Raw genomic sequence first — 25,257 nt, forward strand, 5'->3', positions numbered from 1 at the left:
ACTATTTCTGCATATGACAAGTATACTGTATTTGGGGCTAAGCAGGTGTTTTTAACTGTCCACAAGCATTCTTTCTGTGAAAGATGCATTCCAAGTTTCAGGCAACTGATTTACATATGACTTAGAGAATCCTACTTCTTTCTAAGATATGACTACTTACGCTGGCTACAGAATGCACACTAAATAAACATCTACTGACTGACAACCCCGGAGAAACACATATTCTATAGTAACCAGTAGCTAAAAATACTACTAATAATGCTGGTGATGCCACTATGTTTTGAGCTTCTACTAGGTACCAAGAACACTGCCGAGTGCTTTCACATGGAGGCTGTAGCATAAAACAAGGCAGTCCACCTGCCTTGTTTTATGCTACAGATGATTTTGTGACAATTCAACACCAAGTTTCCAGACTCCTTCAGAATTTTCTAACTAAGATGGTTTGAGTTTAAGAAGAGGCAAGCACTTTCACTTTGGGTTCATTAATAAAAGGTAGTTAATTTTAGGAGTTTGTGCACTGGAATCCCAGGAAGGAGAAATGAGGGGTTTCTTTCATCTAGTAATGCAGATGTCAGGGAGTTGTGACACAGTACCCATAGTGGGGGTCTACAGCAGGGGGGACCTGCAGTTTAACCTTGCCCTGGAGTTCTCCATGGTCTTCCCAGCAAGTTCTAGGGGACTTAGGGACTAAACCCACTCTTAGACAGCCTAGGTGTGCCAAAGACCTGCCTTTCTTCTTCCTAAGCTCATTTTCTGAGTTCTTAATTGCCTCTGAATTTGTTGCTAATGCCCACACTACTCACATGACCAAGCACAATCTTCACATGACCGAGCACATTCTGCTGATGCTTCCTTACAGAACTCAGAGGCAGACAGGACCCTGAGGTCATTCAGCCAAGCCCTAGCTCTGGGGGTGACTATCTCACTGACTCAGTGCAGATGGCTAACAGGAGCTCTCTAGTGAGCACCCTCAGTCCTATACACAGCTGTGTCTCAGTCATTCCACTCCACCCCTGAAGATGAAAAGGTTAGTCTTATGGGAGCTCTGCCCAGTAAATTGCCAAGTGTGCCTTTCTTCTTCTTGTGGTACAGACTGATAGTTCCTCGACTCACCCCTACCATACCCAGAAAAAGGACATACCCACAGCAAAACTATGGAAAAGATGGGCCTGGATTCCCCCTTTGTACTGGAGTTTGTTGTTTCAAATATGGTTCTGAACTTAAAAGGTACTGTCTGGTTGGTGCAATACAATTTGATGCTTCAGTGACTGATAAGGAATAGAACTGAAGCAGAGGAAGCACCATTCAAGGTGGGTGCCACTCACTGACCTCTTGTAGGCTGGGTCAGGTCAGGCCAGCCTGGAGACACAGCCTCATCTGACTCTGGCCACGCAGGGCCAGCTGGGACCCACACACTTCTCTCATTTCTAGCTCTTCTCACAGCGATCTCTTCCTTCTCCAGCTTAATAGAATCTGTTGCTCTCGAGTACACTCCTTTTCCCTGCAGACACATGGGAAGGTGACTGTTTACTCTTTCGTATTCCAAAGAGCTCAGGGCTGAGAGGCTGAAGTGACTTCCCCCTTCTCTCTCCCCTCATTCACAGCTCAGTCATCCTCCAAGTCATTCCCTGCCCACACAGGCAGACTTCAGAGGTCACGGATTACTTGTCAAACACCCTGGCTTCTCAATGACTTCCCATCTACGGGGACCCTGCCCTCAAGTCCAGGTACCCCCTCCATGGACTGTCAAATTGAAAACTGCTCTGCCTCTAGAAACTCCAGATCCAAGTGACCTGTTCTCTTGGTCACTTTCCACCTACCTGGCTCATTCAACTCTTACTGTGATAACCACCTTGAGTTGACCAGAACACCTTGTTTATTTGGACCCTCCACCTTCACTTCCTCCCCCCTTCAGCTAAGCCTCCAATAGCCATCATTCTGGATTACATTTACCCTGCTGCCAGCATCATCAGCTTCCTTGTCAATGTCTTTTATCAGCCTGGCAAAAATCCCACCTGGACATACCCAGTGATCTCTCTTCTTTATGCCTTCACGTAGGGAAATCAGTTACACTGTCAACCATCCATGCCCAACTTTGATGCTCAACAATTCTACCATATTTCTCTGGGGAGTTTGCTCTGTCACCTGCTTCAGCCTAAACTTACCCTTCATAAACCACCAACCACTTCATGCTCAACGGCTAACCTCATCGCCTACTTCTGAGAAGACAGATGCTGTCTGATAGGAACTCCCTCAACTTTTCTCCACCAAACCAACACAGCTGCCATACCACACATCCCTCCACCATCCACCTTTCCAATGACACTGCCCACCTCTCCACCTGTGCCCTGAGTTCTCGCCCCTCCTCCATTCACCCTCTCAGTGATACTGCCCACGTCTCTGCCTGTGCTCGAGTCCCAGCCCCACCAGCCATCTCAGGAAACTTATCCCATGGATTCTTTATCTTCAGTCTCTCAAATGCTACCAGATTGTTCCCTTTGGCATTTATTTTTATTTTTATTTTTAGACCAGGAAATATAGTTTATTTAGAAAGCAAATTAGAGAGTGAAAGAGAGAGAGAGAAAGAGGAGATTCACCTCCCCAAGGTAGCAGAGGGAGCCAAAGCGAGGAAACATGGCGGTGGTCACAGCTCCAAGAGCAAATGGCCACACCAGTGTCTAGTAAGGCAATGGCCCCTTTAGCATTTAAAACTGCTCAAATCTCCTGTCTCAAGAACAATTCTACCAACTCTTCCCTTCGTTTTCTCCCCTTTAACAGCCTTACTTCTTAAAAGGTTGCTATCTATGTCTTTACCTCTCACTTGGTCTTTCAACCTGCTAAACTGACTTCTGCTTCTACCACTCCACTGGAATGGCTGTCACTAAGTTACCACCAACTTCCAAGTTGTTAAATTCAAGGGACAATTTTTCCAGACTAATTTTATGTGTGTGGCAGCAGGGAGATCTCTGTTTATCAAAGATCCTTAATTTAAAAATTTCTTTTTTTTTGAGTCGGAGTCTCACTCTATTGCCCAGGCTGGGTGCAGTGGCATACTCATGGCCACTGCAGCCTAAACCTGCTGGGCTCAGGCAATTCTTTCACTTCCAAGTAGCTGGAACTATAGGCATGTGCTACTATGCGCAGCTTGTTTTTTGATTTATTGTGGAGACGAGGTCTCACCAAGTTGCCCAGGCTGGTCTCGAACCCCTGAGCTCAGGCAATCCTCTTGCCTCAGCCTCCCAAAGTGCTGGGATTACAGGCTTGAGCCACCACACCTGGCCTTAAAAAATTTCTTAAATAAAATTTCCAGTTGTTCTTTTGATCAAGACTGAAATCCTCAACATGTACAGATGGCCCTGCCAATTCCCATGCCTCACTGCCTGGCCCACTGCCCCAGGTTGGGTGCACAACCCTGCCCACAGCAGAGTGTCTACAAAGGTGCCACCCTGCCTGCTCATGACCTTGCCTCCCCACACCATTCACAGGTACCTCACAGGGTCTTCCTGGCACATCAAGCGAGGATCCCTTGTGATATGCTCTCTGTGCGCCCTGTTCTTGTCCTAGCAGCCAGGGGTTTAGGCATCACTGTTTGTTTTCTCCTGCAGACCATTGGCTCCAGCAGGCAGGGGCCTGTTGGTTCTGTTCACCTTTGTACCCCATCACACAGCTTGCAAAATACAGGAATGAACATGTCCAAACCCAAGCCAGCTCTCGTCTACTCTGGGATGGTTCTGGGAGTAACCTTTGGTCCTGAGACTGGCTTTGCTCTCCCCACACAGCTGTTATGGGCACCTTCCTTCCTGAATGGACATGCAGAGTCCAGTTCGCCCAGCTCTGTGTGCTCCTGTGAACCACAGTCCCCTCATTTCTGCGGCCCAGGGTCCCAGCCCAGGCCCCACATGCTTTTGGAAATGTTTTCATGGAATGCAGCCTCACTCATTTGTTTATGGGTTGCATCTACAGTTGCTTTTGGATACAGCAACAGCTGAGCAGTCGTGGCAGAGACCTATGGCCATAATGCCTAAGATATTGACTGTTTGGGCCTTTAAAGGAAACATTTGTCAACCACTGGTACAAAGCATTGAGGACACCTACTGTGTACTATGGGGAAAATCGAGTAAGTGTGTCATGGTGACAAAAGGGTGGTTCAGAGTTTCGATTGGAGTGATTCTCTTATCAGCGTCGATGGTCAGCATCTTCTTTAACAGGTCAATGAACTCCCGCCGGTCTGCCTTTTCCACCAACATGTCGCTCCCTTCCAAATCTGTCGTCATGTTCACCTGGAAGCAAGTAGGGACAGTTTACCAAGGGCCACAGCATGCCTGGCCTCTTTGACTCCCTGATTCTCTTTCCCTTTTTCCCGGTTCCTAGGAGGCTGTGCTCTGCCCCATGAAGGCACTGCCCACATGCTGTTACTGTCCATAGGAGTGGCCTTTCTCTCTGCAGGGAAGGTAGAGGGAAGCCAGGCACCGGGAAGGGGAGAGAGATATATACCTAAATGACAGGCTGCAAGGCACATCTGCTTTAGTGAGTTAAGCTGAAAAGCAGTTCTCACCATATCTCATTTAAAACAGCTGCACGATGAAAAGAGCTCTGGAGACAGCACAGCCACGGGAGTGTACTTCATGCTATTCAACTGCACACTCAAAAAAGGCTAAGATGGGACATTTTATGCTAGTGTGTTTTGCTACATTTAAAAAAAAAAAATCATAACTAAGCAGTAGAAAATAAGATGCAACAAGGTTTATGTAGTTAACCTTTAGAGGGAAATGGAAGGGCACAATGTCCCCTTCCTCCACCCATAGAATATCATCCTTCTCAGGACTCCTGAGTTAGGGCCAGAATTACTCTAGTCTCTGTGTTCAACAGAGCCACCTCTGGCCAAGACAGGCAGGATATCTAGACACAGGCTTTTTCTTCCAAGAGCAAGTCTGAACTAAGATAGCCTCTAAAAGGCTTGTTTTGTGATGATTTCTATATTTTCCAAGACATGCTCTGGAAACCAATTTCAATTTCTCAGACAATCTAAGCTACTAATCAACTGACAAGTTTACTCAGAATCATGATTTTTGGTTACACTTATCTCCAGTAAGAGGTGTGCTAAGTGTTTACTGGTCTACAGCTTTGTTTCTCATTGCTTTAAAGATAAAACTCATTTTGAGTTGCTCTGATTTTATACTAGTCTTTACACTAAAAACAGTTGATGTTCTAGAATTTTCTTTGGAGCACAAACACGATCGCCTGTGTCCCTGCCAGTGAGTTGAGAGAGACTGTAGCAGATGGAATTGTGTCCCCCCCAAAAGATATGTTCAAATCCTAACCCCCAGTTCCTGTAAAGGTAACCTTATTTAGAAATAGGTTTTTGCAGATGTAATCAAGTTAAGATGAGATCATACTGGATTCTAAATTCAATGACTAGTGCCTTTATTTATAATATATTCTCAACCCATTGGTCAATTTGCATGATTAGCACCTTTATAAGAGAAAAGGCAAGGGAGGTCTGGACACAGACACAGGGATGAAGGCCACGTAAAGAAGGGGGCAGATATTACGGTGATGCTAAGGACTGCCAGGAGCTGCCAGAAGTTACCAGAAGCTGGGAGAGAAACATGGATGCTTTTTCTTTAGGGCCTTCAGAGGGAACATGGCCCTGCCAAAACCTTGATTTCCAATGTCTAGCCTCCAGAACTGTGAGAGAATAAATCTCTTAAGCTATCCAGTTCACTGTACCTTGCTATGGCAGGAAACGAGTCATGGGCATTCAGTTCACATGTACTAATGGGTTGGAATTCTCATGAAAACATCAGTAAGATTGGCAGGTACTATTTTACAAGTAGGAACCGATAAACGGAAGCTATTTTTAAGGAGCTCGTGTAAGGTTTTAAAAATGTCCCACAAACCAAATGGTACTCTTACTAAGGCTGGCATATTTAAGGTCAAGGTCAACCACTGTAGTTGAATAATAAGGATTTGCACTCACTGTCTTATATTACCATTACAGAAGTCTTGCTGCACTTGGTGTTTAAAGGGCTTACACTGCTTACTCACTCACAATGCTTACCTGGGCCATATCATCCAAACAGTTGAATATGTACTTTCTTGCTTCTTTTGACTTAATCCCTGTCTCTGCTTCATGGTCATCTGGAGTCTGTCAAGAGAGGAAATTGGTAACAGGACTTATCTGGAACTCAAACCTTTGAGTTCCTGCTTCTTGCAGTGGGTCTCTTTCCCACCTTTCAGAGGAGACTTTGATTCTTCTTAAAGTGACCTGCAACTAATGTCTTTCTCTCTTGGGGTCAGGTGTGAAGCATTCTGAGATGACTAAAATATGCCACATCCTTGATCAGCCTACAGCTTTCTCTAAGTTTAGGGAATAAGTTAAGATTCCACTGTAAAAAAGCAGCCCTTTCCCATGCCTTTTAAAATTGTATTTAATAAACCCTTATACATATAGCTCTTGCCAGGCACTATTCTAAAGCATATTTGCTCATTTAACACTCTTGACAACCACATTAGCTAGGACAATTACTATCCCCATTTTCCAGATGGGGAGGCAGGAATAGAAAGCTCAAGCCAAGGTCAGGTGGCCAACAGTTAGCAGCTGGCCCCAGAGTCTGTGTTCCGGGTTGAACCTCCTCTGCCTGTGGCTGAGACACAGACACCCATTTCCCCATTGGCCTGGGCAACTGCTGTTTCCAATTACTATGGGTTTTTGGACTCATCCACAGATCAGAGATAATTAATCCTCAAAATCTCACTGAAGGACAGCACACCTGGAGCGGTTTAAATCCTGGGAACAGCTGGACATGTTGGACTGAGGCTCTTAAGTAAAACACAGAAGTGATCTCTGCCTCTTGCTTGGCCTTAGCCTTTGTCACCCGGGAACCACTTTACCAGACCTGACCTTGACACTGACTCTCACAGTTGCCAAATGCCAGACCTCTCATCAGTAAGTAGCCTAAGACTGCTTGCTTAGTTCCCAGATCTCTTTCTTAGTCTTTTGTGACTATTGCCCACACATTATTTCTTAAATGTATTAGAATTTGGCTGTGGTTTCCATTAAAAAACAACAACAACAACAACAACAAACCACCCTCCTGTTAAAAAAAAAAAGAAACACCTAACATGAACATGAAACATATTAAGACTTTATTATTTTTTCCTACTAGGAAAATACATAACTTTCATTACTAGGCACAGATCAAAGTGAGAGTAAAATATGTGTCTGTTAAAGTAAACCCCCCAGAGTTGATGGTATGCTGCAGAGCAATCCTCCCCCAGCTGGCCTGTGTACACAGGGCTGCTACTGGAGCCCAGGAAGTGACACTTGAGTCAGAGGCTTCCTTGGCCTGGAAGGTCCTTCCCAACTTTTCCACTGGGCAAAACCATCCGCAAGCAGGATTATGCTCCTTCCTTGTGGCTCCCACATCCTTCCCCTTACAGGAATAGGGCACTTCTCACAGGGCTAGAGCCTGTGGCACAGAGTCTCATCTCCCTCTCGGCCGCGAGTTCTCAAGGGCAGAGTGGGTTTGCTTCTTTCCTGAGTATAAATCAGACAGTCATCAAGGCTTATCGGATTAAATCCTGGGAGCTCAGCAGTCATAACTTGGGACTCATGCTGTAGAGGCAACAATAGGCCAAGAGAAAGCAGTGCTTCTGAACATTCAAATCCAGCCACATCATATATTAACAACACCCCTGCCCCCATCTTGCTGACTGAATCAAAAGCTACCCACTAATGAGACTGTGCCCCTGTTCCCTGAGCGTTGGGCCACTGGTAAGGAATGGAGGGGATGCTCTTCCTACCTTCAGCCTCCACAAAGGATACGGCGAGTCTGTGTCACGGTTGAAAAACCGAGTTGTCTTTGTCCCTGCGCTTAATAAGTATTCAGCTGGCAAACCCTGTGTTTGTGAAATATACCGAATCTGCAAGAAAAGATGAGAATGAGGTCGGGCTTTTCCTGTCACTGTCCATATGGTATACTAATGACTTAGTGGCTTTGAGAAAAATGAAAACGACAATCTTGTAGAAAAAGAAAGAAGGAAAAGAAAAAAGGAATAGAGAAAAAATAGCAAGGTTAAAGGAAGCCAGGTTTGGGAGACAACATAACACCCATAATCCCACCCATTTGTTATGTTATAAATGAAATGCTAGTACAGGATATTTCCCAGACAAAGAATGTGTTTTTTTGTGAATACTTTTATCATCAAGACTCACCTGATCATACTCTGAAGCTCCTGGATATAACGGCCAACCCAGGAACAGTTCTGCAATAACACAGCCCAGGGACCACATATCAATCGCTTCACAAAATGGTAAACCAAGGATGATCTCAGGGGCCCTGAAAAGGAAGAATGGAAGAAGCCATGAGCAACTGAGAATTAGCATCTATTTCTCTAGGAGATTCTAAACCTTCAAGCCTGGGGCACCACTGCTGGCCCCCTGGGAAGTGCCTGTGGTTCTCAGGAGAAGGTGCCACATTTCAGCGATCTTTCATCCTTTGGCTTGATCCTCCCCACCCACAGAGGACCCACTCAAAGGGTTGGCTGAGATGAAGGGCAGGTCTGTGGTGACAAGGAATCATGTCTACTGATTTCGTTACCAGTGTGCTCCAGGCAAATGAGTTAACAACCACTTTAGGGATCCTCTGAAGTGACCTTCAGCTGAAAATCTGGGAAATTATTCTTTAGAGAATGCTAGTTTTTACAAAGGAATTCTGAAATAAAGGTATTCTATTTTCTTCTCTGACTCTCACTTTCTTTAGATCAACAGGCCTTGCTATGTCACCCAGGCTGGAGTACAATGGTTAATCACAGGCTCTATCATAGCACACTGTAGCCTCGGATTTCTGTGCTTAAGCAATCCTACCATCTCAGCCCCCTAAAGAGCTGGGTCTAAAAACACATAATACTGTGCCCAACTCCAGTTTTTCTCAGGAATATGTAAAATAAGCTGCCTCTACCCAAAATAATGACATTAAGTCCAATATCTGTTCAAGCCAATGATCCCTTTCTTAGGAATTTGCATCACACTATTCCAAGGAAACACTATTTTTTTCATCAACCTCTATAAAGTTAATCTCCTTAAAAATTATCTAGTATTACAATGATAGGACCCTGTTCATAAATACATAGTCTTGGTGTCAACTAGAATTCCATGATAAACTCCATTAACAACCTGTTCTGACTGTATGAGTCATGTCCCTTTCATGATGCTGGACGAGGTTACATGCTGGAGATTCCGAATGGAAGCTCTTAATGTTCACATGGCATTGGCAGGCAAAACCAGAGACAACCAAGTATGTCTTCTTTTCTAAGAATCTGTCACGATTAGGTAGGAGTATGTTTTGGAGAAAACTAGACTCAAAGTTTGAGATACAAATATAGTTTGTTTGATAAAAATGTGGCTGTAGGCATTCTGCTGATAATGAAATGCATGAGCCTGACTTTTGTTTTCTCTATAAATTTTCCACTTGACTAAGCGAGGCTAGAGGAGACTACTCTTCCCCTTCCCCCCTAGTCTGGAGCGGGAGTGAAGGAGGTGGGAGAATTATCTCTCTAAGGTTATCTTTCACCCCACAGAAAGAGGGCGGGGGGAAGGGGAGATCAGACACACCTCCATTGGGCTCAGATCTTCTCGCTGAATTTTTCTCCACTCAAAAAGCGCCTCCTTTCCTCCTTTAAATTTGTTCTCATTGCTAATCTTTTTTCTCTCTCTAATAGTGTTCAAGAAACAAGGCCAAACCCTAAAATGTCTTGTTACAAGGTTTTGATTTTTCAGATATAAAATGGAGTTTATTCTTTTCCGCAGGGCTGGAGACTGGGCACTGCCACCAGGTGCTTCTAAGGTGCCATCCACAGTTGTTGGTCTGAGCAGCAAGCAGAAGTGACTGCTGGGGGTGCAACGAGTTGCCTCAGTGTTATTTAATGGACCTTCTGTTGTCCCTGCCCCCACTGCCAAGCATCTCCAGTGGCCAATGTTCTGCCGGGCACCTCTCCCCTCTCAGGTCTTGGACTTCTTCTGTCCTCATTGCCAACTATTTGTGTGGGCATCAAAGGCCATGCTCGTCCTCTGGCACTGCTGAACTGTGGTGGCTCCCTGGTGTATCCCTGCTGCACCTTCCTGTTTTCTGTGGTCTTGAACCCATCACGTGCCTAGGTCACCTGTGTCACTATGGCCCACAAACCAGGGTTTTCAGATTCGTTATCATTGCTTGTAACTGAGGAGATTGTTGCTAGATTGCCTCCAGCAGCACCTTAAAGATCATTCAGTTTACAGGAAGTCTCCTACATATGAATGAGTTCCATTCTGAGAGCACGTTTGTAAATCCAGCTTGCTTGTAAGTCCAACAAAATCAGCCTTGGTTCCCAACTAACAAAATTGGTTATGTAGTACTGTATTAGCTATATCACCGCTGCTCTTACACTTGCTTCCAGACATCCTGGGCTTGATATAAAGATACTGTACTAATGCATTCTATACAATACTGTAAAGTACACAAAAGCACAACTACTTATAGAGAATGCACACATGTGACAATGTATGCCAGACACGTGAACTAACTTATGTGACTGGACATGCGAATACACATCTGCATCTTTGAAAATTTGCAACTTGAAGGTTCATATGTAGGTGACTTACTATATTTAAAAACTATATCCCTTAGAAAAGAAGGGAATATCTGAAAAGAACATTGCAAAGAAAATCATGGTGACAGAACCCACTATTCTTTCTGACCTCCCTGTTCCAGAGTCAGGGGTGCTCCTGTGTCCAAGCATGAGGATCCCAGTCTCCTCACAGGAGAAGGGCTCTGGGCCTGGCTGCCTTCTGCAGGTTTTGGCTCAAGGACCAAGCACATTCTCATCTCTAGTCCCGACTCCTGTCACTTGGACTCTTGGTGCAGCCCCTGCCCTCCTGCAGCCCTAATGTCTGACACTCCCGTATCCAGGTCAGGTTTTAGGAACAGGCTGGCCTGGCTTCCTGGGGACATCTCTGGTCTGGACTGTAGGACTGCCCTTCCTATCAAATTGATCAGCCAGTTTTCATGGTCCCCAGGAAGGCTGCTCTAACCTGAGAAAATTTTGCTTTCCAGTCTCAAGTGATGTAATGGCAGAATCTAACAACTAAGCCATCATACAAAGGCACTCTAGCAAGTGATTTTTTTTTTTTTTTTGAGTTCAAGTTTCACTCTGTCGCCCAGGCTGGAGGGCAGTGGCATGCTTCCAGCCATCACAGCCTTGACCTGCTTGGCTTAGGCAATCCTTCCTCCTCAGCCTTCCATGTAGCTGGGACTATAGGCATACAAGTGATCTTTAACAAGAAACACCAGGCATAGATGTGGATGACTGACATCACATGGACAGGGCCTGTGAAACTGCTCATTCACCAAGAAAGTGAAGTGACATCCATTCCCCAGTACCATGATGTGCGCAGCGGGACATTCTTCTGGAGTCATAAAGAACAAAAGCTCGAGTGTCTGGCTCGGTGGTTAAGAGGTGAAAGAAGGAGAACACGGTACTATCTCAAGGCCTCCTCGGTGCTAGAAGAACAGCACCAAGACACACAAGACAATTCAAGTTGAATACAAAACGTGTGCAACACAAACAGACTCGAATAGAGCTGACGCATCATACTGATGTCCTAGTGGCTCCCACTTTAGAAACAAAGAACACAAAACAAAACAGAACAACAAGCCCCAGCCCCAAACACAACCTTCGCCAATCTCTTCATCTCCCTGCAGCTGCAGCCCTGCTCCCTCCCCTCTAGCACCATCTCTGTAGAGGCATCTACTCCTGCAGTCCCACCTCTCACTGCACACCATCTTCTCAGTCTCCTCTTACTGTGCCTGGACTCTGCTCCAGTGAGGCACTCTTGTTGGGATCAGCCATGACCTCCATGCCATCACACCCTGTGGTCAGTTCCTCAGCTCTGTGGCCCGAGAGTCATCCCACTCCCTCCTGTTCTGAAATGCTTATTCTCGGTTTTCATGGCACCACACTCTCCCCACATCTGTCCTCCTCTCTGCGTGTGGCTTGCCCATTTCCTCGGCTGGCTTGTCCTGCTCTATCCACCTGCTGTGTGTTGGCAAAATCCTAGTCCCTCCTTCTTTTCACTTCTTTCATACTTGCCCTTCGTAATTGTTATGGGTTGAACTGTGTCCCCCCAAAAGATACGCTGAAGTCCTAATCCCCAGTACCTCACAAAGTGACCTTATTTGTGAATCGGGTTGCTGCACATACAGTTAGTTAAAATGAGGTCAAACTAGAGCAGGTAGGCCCTAATCCAATATGACTAGTATCCTTACAAGAAGAGGAAATGTGGACGTGGACACAGCAGCGAGATGGCCGCGTGAGGAGGGAGGCAGAGACTAGAGTGATGCTGCCACAAGCCAGGAGCCACCTGGAGCCTCAAGAAGCTGAGAGACAAGAAAGGATCCTTCCCTAGAGCTTTCAGGGGGAACATGTCCCTGCTGACACCTTGATTTTGGACTTCTGACCTCCAGAACTGTAGGAAACAGACATTGGTTGTTTTAAGTCACACATTTTGTGTTTCTTGTTACAGCAGCCCAAGGATACTGATATAGTAATCTTATCTATTCCACATATCTAATTCCCATTGGTATTTCCAGATTTCTATCTCCATCATGGAATTCCCTTTTTGGCTCCAGATTTACATTCTGACAACCTGATATCTCCTTTGGAATGGTGCCTAGTGATTTCAAACTCCACACATCTAAAAGGAAATTCTTCTCTTCTGTCTCCTCCTTTCATTGTCCTCCTCATTTGACTAAATGGAATTATTACTCCCTAGCTGCTTACACAGAAATCTGGAAATGATCTTTGATTCTTCTCTCCCCCTTTATCCCCACCTTCGTCCATCAACATGGCCCAGCTCCAAGTCATCTCCCCGGCCGCTACTCTGGTCCTGGCCACCCCCGTATCACCTGGAGTATCCTTTCCAGCCTTTCCACTTGTCTGTCCTTTCTCCATAGAAACCACAGTGAGTAAATCACACTTACCCTTGCTGTAAGCCTTCAGAGGCCCCTCCCTGGATTTAGAATGAAATCTAAACCCCTCCACAGCCCACCAGACCTACATGATCAGGACCTTGCTCCCATCTCAAGTGTTACTGCCAACTACTCTCTTAGTTTGAGAAGCTCTGGGCTCACTGGTTTCCTTCCCACTTCTAGATCACCCTATGCTCCCCTCCTGGAGCTGGAGTCTTCATGGGATGCTGCTACTTCTGCCTCAAGTGCTCTTCCTGCTGGCTTCCGAATGGCTGTGTCTGTCTCAGCCCTCATCTCTCAGCTCAGTTGTTCCTATGACAGACAGGCTCCCTTGACACCAGTTAGTCTCCATTTATGTGGCCATAAATGCCACTATCCAGTACTATCCTAATAATCTGCTCACTGGCTGTCTCTCCGACAAAGTCCACGAGGACAGCATAGGGCCGGTGTTCAGTAGCCACTTAGTAAGTATTTGTAGATCAAATAAGCTTCTATTAAATATATATATATATATATATATTTTTTTTTTTTTTTTTAAAGCAGGAATTTATTTATTGAGTTGGAGTCTCACTCCATTGCCCAGCTGAAGTGCAGTGGTATATTTATGGCCACCCCAGCGTCGACCTGCTAGGCTCCAGAGATCCTGTCGCCTCAGTCTTCCAAGTAGTTGGAACTACAGGCGTGTGCTACCACACCCAGCTAATTTTTGATTTATTGTAGAGATGAGGTCTCGTCAAGTTACCCAGACTGGTCTCAAACCCGCAGCCTCAGGCAATCCACTCATCTCGGCCTCCCAAAGTGCTGGGATTACAGGCTGAGCCACCAAGCCCGACCTATTAAATATTTTTCAAAAGTGCTAAAATATGTGATTCAGATAGAAAGTTCTGAGGTAGCACAGGCAAAGAAGAGTAGAAGGGGTTATCTTTCTAAAGAAATCAAGGTGTGGATTTGAGGGGACAAGATTTGGCCCAAGGAAGAGCAGGAGCAGAGGCCCAGAGAAAGGCATGAACATCCCAGCCCACACTCACCTGTGCAGGGTAGACAGTGGGAGAGTTGAGGGACACCTACCTGAAGGTGGCTCACAAAAGAATTATAACAAAAATTACAGAGAGGAGTAGCATGGGGGTTAGAGGTGGCTCGAGGGCCATGCCACCAGGGTCAGGACTTGGGACCTTAGGGGTTTAGTCCAAACCTCTTATTTTATCGTCATGGTCATCATGTCCCAGAGTCTGTCTCTTACCTTTATGTGGAAGCCATTATCCTGCTCATCCACTGCTACTAGCTAAATCTAGCACTCTTCCACCAAGCCTCTACAACGCCTACTGCTCTCTTGTCTGTGGCTTCAGTCATTTCCAATATGCTCTGACTTCCTCTCCCATCCCTGAGGATGCACCTTTTCCTCTATCCTCATGAGATGTGCACCTGATACAGTCACCCTCCCCCACCCCTTTCATCTTCCTTACTCAAACACACACACTGTCCACTGTCTCTGGGCTGGCGGTGTCTGTAGGATACAAACATAAATGTCAAACTTACCCCTAGCTGGTCCACTACATACTAACTGAGCACCTACCTGTCCTGCAGAACTTAAAGAATCTCCTCATTACTATTTTGGGACATCAAAAATACTTTAAACACACATGAAGTGTCAGACAAAATTTGCACCTAAAAAGGAGAGAAATAATTCCAACATTCCCAAAGCAAGCCACTGAAAACTGTCATGTTTGACACATCAGTGCATATTTGCATATCTGTCCCTACGCCCCCTGAAAGGCAAGGTCTGTGTCTCACTCATCTCTGACCCTCAATCTGGCACAGAGGCTGCTCCATAAATGCCACTCAACACCCAGACCATGAGCCCTCAGTAAGGGGAGTACCTATCTGGCCCCTGGGAATCCTTAGGGGATTTCAGACCATTCTGCTGTGATCTGATCTTACAGATGCCTTGTTAGCTTGTTCTATTAGTCTACAAAGATGGCTCCCAAAAGTTATGTCTAATCTGTTTCTTTTTGCTCAGCCCACCCGAAGCATGTTCGATATTTAGTCTTCATTGAAACTCATTCTTACTAGTGGTCATTCTGAGCTATAATTTGGTTCCAGCTGCATTCATTACTTCTTAGAATATTCAATCACCATTTACTAGGTGTTTATTATGTGCCAGGCACTGTGCTGGGTGCTGAAGATAAAAAAAATACACCGGACCCTACAGCTCCTCCAGGAGTTCACTGTCTAGTCAGAGGCACAGCGTGATAGTAGCTGACATGCCATGTACGAAGTGTACACACAGTACACAAAGGAGGTATGAGTTGGAGAGGAAAGCAAAGTAGGCTGGGCTTCCTGGAAGAAGTTGAGCCTTAATAAGTGGCCAGGTGGTGGTGGCCTCCAGGCACAGGGCAGCATGAGAATATTACTTCCCCAGCTACCTGGAAGGCTGAGGCGGAAGGATCGCCGGAGCCCAGCAGGTCGAGGCTGCGGTGGCCGGGAGCGGCCACTGCACTCCAGTCTGGGCGACAGAGTGAGACTCCAACTCAAAAAAAAAAAAAAAAAAAAAAAAAAAAAAGAATATTACTTCCCTGGAGCTGGCAAATCACCTTGTCAGTACAGTGTGCCTCTTATAATAAGAGACAGAATAGTTGGCCTTTATGTTTCAGAGTTTACATGATTTCTGGACCGACAATCACATTCCAGTTTCTTCCATGGGGGCTGTTTCTGTTCTTATTTGGTTTTAGGCAGGTAGGCTGCATGAGGATTTCCCAGGCTCTTCTGACTTGACTATGGTTTGCTGCTCCCCACCTTCCCAGCTACAGCCCCACCATGTGGAACCATCTTACAGAATCTCCTCAGAACTATTTTGGGATGTCAAGACTACTTTAAACACACATGAAGTGTCAGACAAAATTTGCACCTAAGAAAGAGAGGGATCATTTCTTTCCAACATTCTCATAACAAGACTCTGAAAATTCTATTTTTCTATAGAAAGAGAAAAAACAACTTTCATTTTCGACACCTCAGTTATGGAAGCTTTGACATTTAGCTCTACGAGCTCTCTTGACGGTGCATATTATTGACAGGCAGTTCCTAGGTCATGTCCAGATCACAAGACCCTGCAGGGGGATGGCCTCCAACAGAGGTATAGAGACTACAGAAGTCAAGTGAGCATGACCTGCACTTGGGATCCCAGCACTGTCAGGTGCTGGTCATATACCTACTTCCAGGTGCTGGTGTGAGGATTAGATTAAACGGAGCATCACAAGAGGCACCTTGTATAGGGCCTGGCATAGAGCAGACAAGTCACCAATATTCAATCACTTATCTATAGTATGTCCCAGTCCACGTGATGGCAATAAAATAAACAGAGCATCCCCTTTCCTCATTTTTAAAGCCCACTTTCCTTTTCATATGTTGAAACATTAAGAAAACGGTTGAAATAATTAAAGCCTACACATTAAACGATGTTGTTTCATTTATGCAGAAAAGGTAGTGATCACTATAACAACTAGTACCTACCACCTAGTTTTAGAAATAAAACTCTCTATCCACAACCCCCTTGCTTGTCCTCTGCACAGGGAACATTACCCTAACTTCATGTTCCCTTTGGTTTGGCCCCACATTAGCGCTGGTTGCATGCGGTACACTGTGCAGCGAGGACTAAAAAGACAGTCCCTGCCCTCAGGTTGCTTAGAGTCATAATAGAACACCCGTCTTGAGGTTAGAGGGATGCCCAGGGAACACATTTTGGGGAGAGGTTTGGGAGGATGCTCCTATGGGTCTGAGGACCCAGGTAGGCAGGACTGACCACGTCTGCTCGTAGTATCAGAGGCAACAGAGGTCTGGGATGCAAGACTCAGGGTATAATCCCTTGCTCACCCAACTACTCTGGTCACGTCTAAGACCAGAGTCAATGTCTAGCTCATTTATACAACACACTAATAGAACAGGGGCAAGGTTCACAGCCACTCCCAACTCAGGCAATAAATCTCCATCACTCATCAGAAATCACAGGCAGAGCTACGCATTTCTGGGAAAATGTTACTCAATTTCTCAGAGTTTTTATTTCACCATCTATAAAATGTGATTATTAATCTCGCTTTTTCTCTTGTCTCTATGGCAGTTTATGAAGATAAATTATGGTTGGCAGAATTATAAAGCAGTTTGAACTCCTTGGAAGCAAGACAGTCTATTAGTCCACGGTATTTTATAATCACTGATATTATAAGGTATACTCGGATTGAACTGCAGTGAAAAAGCCTGTTTCCACAAATATATGTAGATTGAAAGTAACCTCAGTATGGCTGGGGCAGAAGCAATCAAAATGTAAAATTGTATTTCAGATGGGCTGTTAAATCTTATGTTTCTGCTGCAGAACTAAGGGGACTTGGCAACACTGTCTCGAGCTCTGAGACACTGTTTGAGCATGTGACCTGGGCTGGGAGGTGAGGGATTACATCAGAGCAACACAGGATCTGAGGAACAGTGGCAGAAGCCCGAAGAGCAGGGAGGAAGAGGTTGGTTTAGAGAGACTGGAGCCAGAGGCATGAGAGCTGCACAGAAGGCTGCTGAAAGGCAAGAGCTAGAGAGCATGCAGGCAGCCCAGTGGAAAGGGGATGCCACCAAGCACTGGCAGCACGCAGGAACAGGAGCAGTGTCCTCATGAGGCATAAGGTCCAGTGGAGATTTAAACAGCAATAGAGGCTAGCTAATCCCAGGTCAACAAGGATCTGATTTTGAAAAAGCTTCCTAGGCCAACAGGAGATAGGACAGAAAGTCTTGGATTAAGATGCTTGGGAGGCCAAGGTGAGTGGATTGCCTAAGCTTGCAGATTTGAGACCAGCGTAGGCAACTTGGCGAGACCTCGTCTCAACAATAAAAAAATAATACAAAAAATTAGCTGGGCATGGTAGCACATGCCTGTAGCTCCAGTCACTTGGAAAGCTGAGGTGGAAGGATTGCCGGAGACCAGCACATTGACGCTAGGGTGGCTGTGAGACTCCAACTCAAAAAAAAAGGATGCCAGAGAGATGAGCAAAGGGACCCAGGGATGAAGTTTTAGGAGCAAACCTAGGGTGAGGTTGACCAGGAGTTTGCCCATGTGCTGGCTCCCACTGAGCCATCCTGGGAATGGTCAAGCCACACACTCTGTAGTGGCATACTTAGGTCCTGTGATGACCTGAAGAAATTCTGCTGTAAAGGAACAAGGTTTTGAACCCAAAAGGAGAGTGAGGGGGGACAGACGCCCCACTTGTGCCTTTGGGTGGTTACTGCTCAATGTAATACATGCAGCAACACTGTTGCCGAGATGTTCTAGAAGTTCTATAGATGCTGATGTCCACAGAACTGTGGACTGTTGAGGATCATTTCAAGAGCCTCACTGGTGGTGCTGTCATGAAAACTGTTGAAAGCTGAATATCTTCAGCTATCACCAATAGAAATGCTCAAGACTTAAGAACAAATCATCATATCCATATAGAGGTTGACATAATCGTAGTCTGGTCTACATGTTGACATCATTCTCATGCTACACATGGACACTCTCCCAAGGGAAGCTTGCTTCCTTGATTCAACTGGTCATTCCTGTGTAATGTTAGAATCACAGAGGTAGTTTTGAAAAATTCATATTGACAGTGAACATCTTGACTCTGACTGAGATTTTCCTGGTGTGCACTAAATATACACACACATTTTTCATGTTGACCCTTGGTCCTAGTGCTGCTCCAAATCTGCTAAGTACAGCACCAAAATCTGACTTGCTTGCTTACAACCCAGAAGGTTGGATAGGGAATGTAAACTGAATAGCATCCCCAAAGGATTCTAATGATGGTGTAAACTGGAAACCAGCTCAGATGCCTGGAGCACATTCTCATGCTGGCCTCTTTGTCTATGGTCATGTGCTTGTGCATGTAAAACCAAGTGAAGGAAGCAGAGGCAGAGAGGTGGACCCACTAGATGCTATTGACTTGGCTTGGCCAAATGAGAAGAGAGGGAAGGGAAGGGGAGGGAAGGGGAGAGAAGAAAAAAAGATTATGAACTGTAACATCAATGGGGAATATTCTAGAAGCAGCAGAGGACTTCATTTCCAAGACACTCTCATTGTCCTATAATCCCTATACTCCTTATCCTCCCAATGGGTGTTGTGCCTGCTTTAGCTGACAGCTCCCGGTCTGGTCTCTGATGGTACTGCCATGAAACTAAGGGCTGCTGGAGAAGTCAGGTCTGGCCTCCCAACACACCACAGCATGACAGTATCACCAGGTCAGGCTTTATGCTGGTGCCTTTTGCCAAAGAACACGCTTAGTGGATGTCTGCAGAAGCACCTGTCAGCCAAAGAAACAGAACCTCAAGTTTCTGCCTAGATTTACCTAACATAATCTTTTTACGTATATACTGTTACAGGTTCTTTTTAAACTTTTAAAACTCTTATTTTATTGTGATAGATAATACACATACACAGAAGTATACAACAAAAATATAAAGCTTCATGACATTGGAAAGCAAGAACCAGTGTCACTACTAGGGAGGTGAAGAAGCCCTCTCATATCTCCTTCTGTACACTGCCCCTTGAAGGGGCCTGGAAGTCAATGTATGACGGTGGACTTAAGTTTGGGTGTGGGTGTGCATTGGTGCATGCTCCAGCTGTGCTCTGCCGCCCCACTGTGATGAGGCTCTGAGCAGATTGAGCACAAGGTCTGGAGCTGGCAGACAGAATGGAGACAACGCCTCTGACATGCTTTATGATGGTCCTGTCATAGTTCCTTCTGTTGACTCTTCTTACCTTGTTAGCCTGCTGACTGAAGCTCAGTGTTGAAATGTACGTTGAGAGATCTGTTGGAAAGCTTGCTGATTCTGGAAAGGCCTGACCCAAGTCACACTATCACCTTTCAGTTTTCTGGAGCCTCTTTTCTTTTCTCTGCATGGCAGGGACTTTGGAATTTCAGTTCCTGTGATCAGTTGTAAATGCAGCATCTCCACTTGACTCAGCCCGGTGACGTTACTCACCAGCAGAATGAGGATGAGAGGTAAGACTGGTAACAGGCTGGCCTCTTCCACACCAGCCTGTGAAGCCAGGGCCCACCCTCTACCCCAGATAAAATCATATGAAGAAAGTAACACTACTTATGTGCAGCTTTATGGATTTAAATGCACAGCTTCTCACTGCTTCAACATTTGGCTTCAACTGTTCCCAGTGAGTACTCAGTAAATGCTGGCTGAATGAGTGAACCAGCACAAGGCAGAAGCAGCACGCTGTTCTCCTTCCCAGGGTTCTCCATGTCTGGACTGCAGAAGTCCCTGGACCCCCAGCTCTTACGCGAGAGACTGTCCCACAGATAAGGCTTGTCTTTGGGGTCTTTCCTTGCAGCACCAGCTAGTCCTGGGACTTATGGAGCTAAGTCACAAATCATTCTTTAGGACTGATGGTCTGGGATAGAATACAGGAGCTGAGGTGAGTGGACTGCCTGAGCCCGCGGGTTCGAGACCTGCCTGGGCAACTTGGTGAGACCTCAACTCTACAATAAATAAAAAAACTAGCTGTGCGTGGTAGTGCATACCTGTAGTTCCAGCTACTAGGAAGGCTGAGGCAGAAGGATCGCCTGAGCCCCAGCAGGTTGAGGCTGCGGTGGCCGGCAGCGGCCACTGCACTCCAGTCTGGATGATAGAGTGAGACTCCAACTCAAACAAATAAACAAACAAACAAAAACGAAAGGGAGATGCAGTCAGTGTCACCAACTGGAGCTATACCAATTAAGAGAGAAGCCAGAAACCTGAGCTATGAAAAAGAACCTACTGAGTGATGATGCCAAATACACGTTAGAGGGTGAGTTTCCACTGCAGCCTCAGGGACATTTCAGGAGAACAGGTCTCCTCAGAGGAGCCCTCCCTCCTCATATTGTACTTTGGTAGAGAGTTACTGAGAGAGAAGGGCTGAAACCCACTAATACTTCACCTAAGCAAGTCTTAGCCAGGCGCCATCCTGCTAACGGAGTAGGTGGTAACCTGGGAGTCCATGATGCAGCCAGTGCCCAAGCCGGCAGGCTGAGTGGGGGAGGCGCAGCAGGTGGATGAGCTGGCCTTGTTGCGCTCATGGACCTGCACACCGTCCTGGCTTTGCCAGGAGTCCAGGTCAGTGAAACAGCACCAACCGAGGGTATGTCCTTTACCCAAGAAACATCCACAGAGTGGATGTGGCCACGGATCATCTTCTTACAGCATGGCCTGCCAGGACCTGCCACGATCTGGACAAGGCGGGGAGCACTCATGGCGACTGGCTGTTGGTTCCAGCAGGAGTTAGGAACAGGATAATTTTGCCAAACAAAATGGGCATAAACTCCAGGTCTCCATCCAAGGGCAGTTTATTTAGGGAAAAGCTCACACTCAACTTTTCTTAAAGGAGCCAAAACAAAATGAAACCAAAGCAAAGTTTGCTTTCTCGTGTCATGGAGGAAAAGCTAAACTTGCTCTTGACATCTTCCACTAGGGGGTGCTGAAGTGTAGCACACATGGTCTGAAAGCCACCTGAACCTTCAACTCTATGGGGACAGAAAACGACCTACTGGGGTTAGCCATTGAACCTCAGGGCACAGAAGTGTTTCTGTCTGTGGAAGGGGAGTAACTGTTCCCCCAGATGAGGATACCACTGCCCCATCTTCTCGTCCTAACAATGGGGCCTCTTTGTAACCCAATGGGAGCTGGAACTCTCATATATGCCTCTGGAATGAAGCAGCATTCAGCAAAAGAGATTAGAAGGTTCATTTTGTTCTCATGAGCCCTGAGCACCAGTCTAGCCAAGTGAGTTGGCCAGACTGTGGAATCAGTTGTCACATGTCAGCTGGGACTCAAGAGGTTGAGAAGAAGGAAAGAAGAAGAAGAAAGGAAGGAGGAAGGTGGGAGGGACTCTTGGTGGGATCAAGAGAGGAAACAGGACCTTGGGACTCCTGATGGTCAGGATGTGAGTCCCTTTCATGCCTGGCAGTGGCCTCTTGGAAAGCACTTCTCTGGCTGTCATCTGAAGCTTTCAGGGCTTTCTGCCGCAATCCCACCATCTCTAGAACTCTTTCCTGACTGTGAGGGCTCCATCCTGTTCTGTGCTCCTACAGTGCTAATCATACCCACTGCCAACTCAGCTCCTTCACTCATCCTTGTACTGATAATTTTCCTGTGAGAATAATCCACAATCAGCTTCTCACCTGGACTGGAAGCTCTTGAGGCCATGGTCGGGGCATTACTTATCTCTGTACATCTCGCAGCCCCTGGCAACAGAGCCTTGTGTACTGGGAGGGAGTAGGGAGGTGTCTGCAGGTATCGGGTGTCACCATTCACACTCAAGAGCTACATGAGGCTATGAGTTCAAGCTCTTTTCTCCTATCACCAGCCCTATGCCAAGAACATAGTAAATGCTCAATACACATGTTTGCTGAACTGAAGTGAGTGACTGATTATGTGAGGAAGAAGTGAACACAGGGATTTCTTGCTGTTTATCTTAAGAAGGAGTAGGGAGCAAGCAAACTCTATTTTTCTCTGATAGTGGGGATTTCAATGGTGAAACCTGAACAGAATCCTATGAAGCTCCATTTTTAATAGGAGAAACTTGACACAGAGTTTGTATCCTTAAAAATACCTATAAGCTGCAGAGTGGTGGGTGAAGAAGGATGTACTGTTCATCTATCTGGAGACAAAGAGAGAATAGGTGGAGATGGGGAGAGAGTGGGCAGCTAGGGAGACTTGAAAAATTCAATCAACAAAATGTCATAAGCAATTAAACTCATAAAAAACCCAAAGATGTTTGAAAGAATGACAGTGATCATTGGTGTGAACAGCTCAGTTTCTTTTTTGCTGAAGAATACAAGTTTTGTGACATCATTTAAAATCGGTAAGTGGCTGTTTGTCATGCCTGCCTCTAGTGTCGACTGTGTAAGTAGGTCTTTGTGTGTGTATGTATTTAGGCCTGTCCTGGATTCCCCCATGAGATCAAAAGTTCCTTGAGGAGAAAGAACCTATATTTGCTTCCCAAGGAAGTGCTCACTGTGAGCTGTAGTTGCGCTACACACAGCAGGTGTTCAATCAGCATTAACCAACCACATGGAGCTAACCAAATTCCTTCCCCAGTGTAAAAGGCTCTGACACAGAACTGTCTAGTTCCTTTTCATTCAGCCTCAAAAAGAGAGTGTTTTTCAAAAAAATAAAACAACTTCAAATACCCCAAAGATTCAACTCGAGTTTCGATTTTGAGGCTAAGTGAACAATTCTGCCTTATTCTTTAGTAATTCTTGCTTGTATGAAAATCAAACAGAAGTCTTAGCCAGGCATGGTGGCTCACACCTGTAATCCCAGCACCTTGGGAGGCCAGGGCAGGAGGATTGCTTGAGCCCAGGAGTTCAGGAGCAGCCTGGGCAACATAGTGAAATTTCATCTCTATAAAATTTCAAAAAAATTAGCTGGGTGTGGTGGCACACACCTGTAGTCTAGCTACTTGGGAGGCTGATACAGGAGGATCACTTGAGTCCAACAGTTGGAGGCTGTGGTGAGCCCTGATCATGCCACTGCACTCCAGACTGGGTGACAGAGTGAGACCCTGATTCAAACAACAACAAGCAACAGACGCCTTCTTCCTTCCCTCTGCTGGGTTTCCCTGACTTTATAGAGGTTGACAGACTCCAGATGATCACAGAACCCAAAGTTGTGGGCCATCACTGGGGAGGGACAGTTCAGACCAGGAAATTAGTAGTAGTGGAGGGAAGTGAAAGGAAACAAGGCCAAGTCTCCTGGGTCACACAGTGGAAAGATTGATGAAAGACACACAGCCCAGGCCCCATTGCCATTTTCCCCCCTGGAATTGCATCAATAGCTTAAATGTGAGTGAGCATCACTCCTGCTTGTGCCTTCACATCTGGCCACAATGACTCCATTCTGCAGGCAGGAGCTCAGGTTCCATCATCTTTCCCAGGGAGCGACAACGCCCCACATGATGTATCTTGCCTCGTTACTGAGGACCATTCTCCAGACTGTCTTGCTTGGCAGAGAGGGTGGAGCAGGGGGAGGGAAAGGATGCCGCAAGGGCTTTTCTTTCTCATATATAGAGTGTAACGAATATTTGTGTAGCTTCTGTGTTTACCATTAACACTGGGATAAAGTCATTAGTGATTAGATTTTTTTTATGGGATGCAGCAGAGCATGGGAAGGCAGAGGGGAAGCAAAACCCCAAACGGAAAAACAGAAACTCTTAAGAGCTAGCATCTGAAGGTATTATTCAAAAACAATATGGGAATGGCAGAACTGCATTTCCTCTGTTCTTCTAAGGGGAAGTTCAGGAAGAGGTCAGAAGGAGAACAATGCGGGCCATCGATCAAGCAGCCCCTAACCTGGAGAGGCTGCTCCGGCTGCAGCCTCCTGCTCAGCCTGTAATCACCACCCCTCCCACAGACCGCACACCACACGACCTATGAATTATGCATTTCATTTCCATCTCCCCACCCTGAGTCGGTGACCATGGCTGTGGCAGGCGGCTTTAGGGAGTGGGCGGGTGCAGGGCCCCTTCCCACAGGTGCACGTGCACATGTTACAAAGCCCAGAGCCCTGGCACGAACTCACAAATGCTGCTCAGGTTGACCTTCAACTTCCATCCTAAGATTTTGTTTATTGAACAAATAAGACTAGATCCCAGCAGGAATTTTCCTGGGAAAAACCACACTGGGGTACCTTTCCTTTCCCTTAATATTTTTGCTCAGGTGAAATCTGGTTCAAATGTATAGTATGGGTGGTCTTGAGGGAGGCAAAGCAGTGTGGAGCCGGAAGGGCGCGCGTGTGTGTTTCAAAGCATCAGCTGCACCCACACAGGCCTGTTGTTTGAGTTGGGGGTGGGCTGGAAAGTGGGTATCAGAAATGGATACCATGGCAGAAACCGGTGCAATGGTGCTCCTCCCTGTCTGTGCCTCTGGTTGACTGGCACTCTCCCCTGCCAGTTCTGGGAAACCTAGGGGCTATGTGTCTTTATAGGGGCTATTATGTACCAACGGGGCATAAGTCTTGGTCCAGGATGACTTTCCCTTTAAACCTTGACAAACCATTATGTTTAGAAGGGAATATGTGAACAAGGAACATCCCATGAAGCAGACAGCGGCAGGTAATAACTTAAAGAGGCCCCTTGAGGAGCAGATGGTATGCCTGAACCTATCACTTGAAGAGGTGGTGCCGGCAGGATTTTAACTTTTATTTTAAAAATTAAATTTTAGATACATTCAGGGAAGACAGTTCTAAGATG

At 46.0% G+C, this 25,257-nt stretch overlaps 1 protein-coding gene across 3 annotated transcripts in view; it reads right to left on the reverse strand.

Annotated features, from left to right (window-relative positions):
* Positions 1–25,257, reverse strand: part of HIPK2 (homeodomain interacting protein kinase 2) — a 153,369-nt gene that overhangs the window by 45,460 nt on the left and 82,652 nt on the right. For all 3 annotated transcript variants that reach the window (XM_008053244.2, XM_008053243.2, XM_021710062.1), the window contains exons 3-6: positions 8,219–8,342; positions 7,807–7,926; positions 6,062–6,148; positions 4,096–4,280 (exon numbers count right to left, since the gene is read on the reverse strand). In XM_008053244.2, coding sequence (XP_008051435.1) covers positions 4,096–4,280; positions 6,062–6,148; positions 7,807–7,926; positions 8,219–8,342 — 516 coding nt within the window. The remainder of the gene's footprint in view (positions 1–4,095; positions 4,281–6,061; positions 6,149–7,806; positions 7,927–8,218; positions 8,343–25,257) is intronic.

The sequence above is a fragment of the Carlito syrichta genome, unplaced genomic scaffold, assembly GCF_000164805.1.
Source record: "Carlito syrichta isolate Samal-C Ts95f unplaced genomic scaffold, Tarsius_syrichta-2.0.1 Scaffold287984, whole genome shotgun sequence".
Lineage (NCBI taxonomy): Eukaryota > Metazoa > Chordata > Mammalia > Primates > Tarsiidae > Carlito > Carlito syrichta.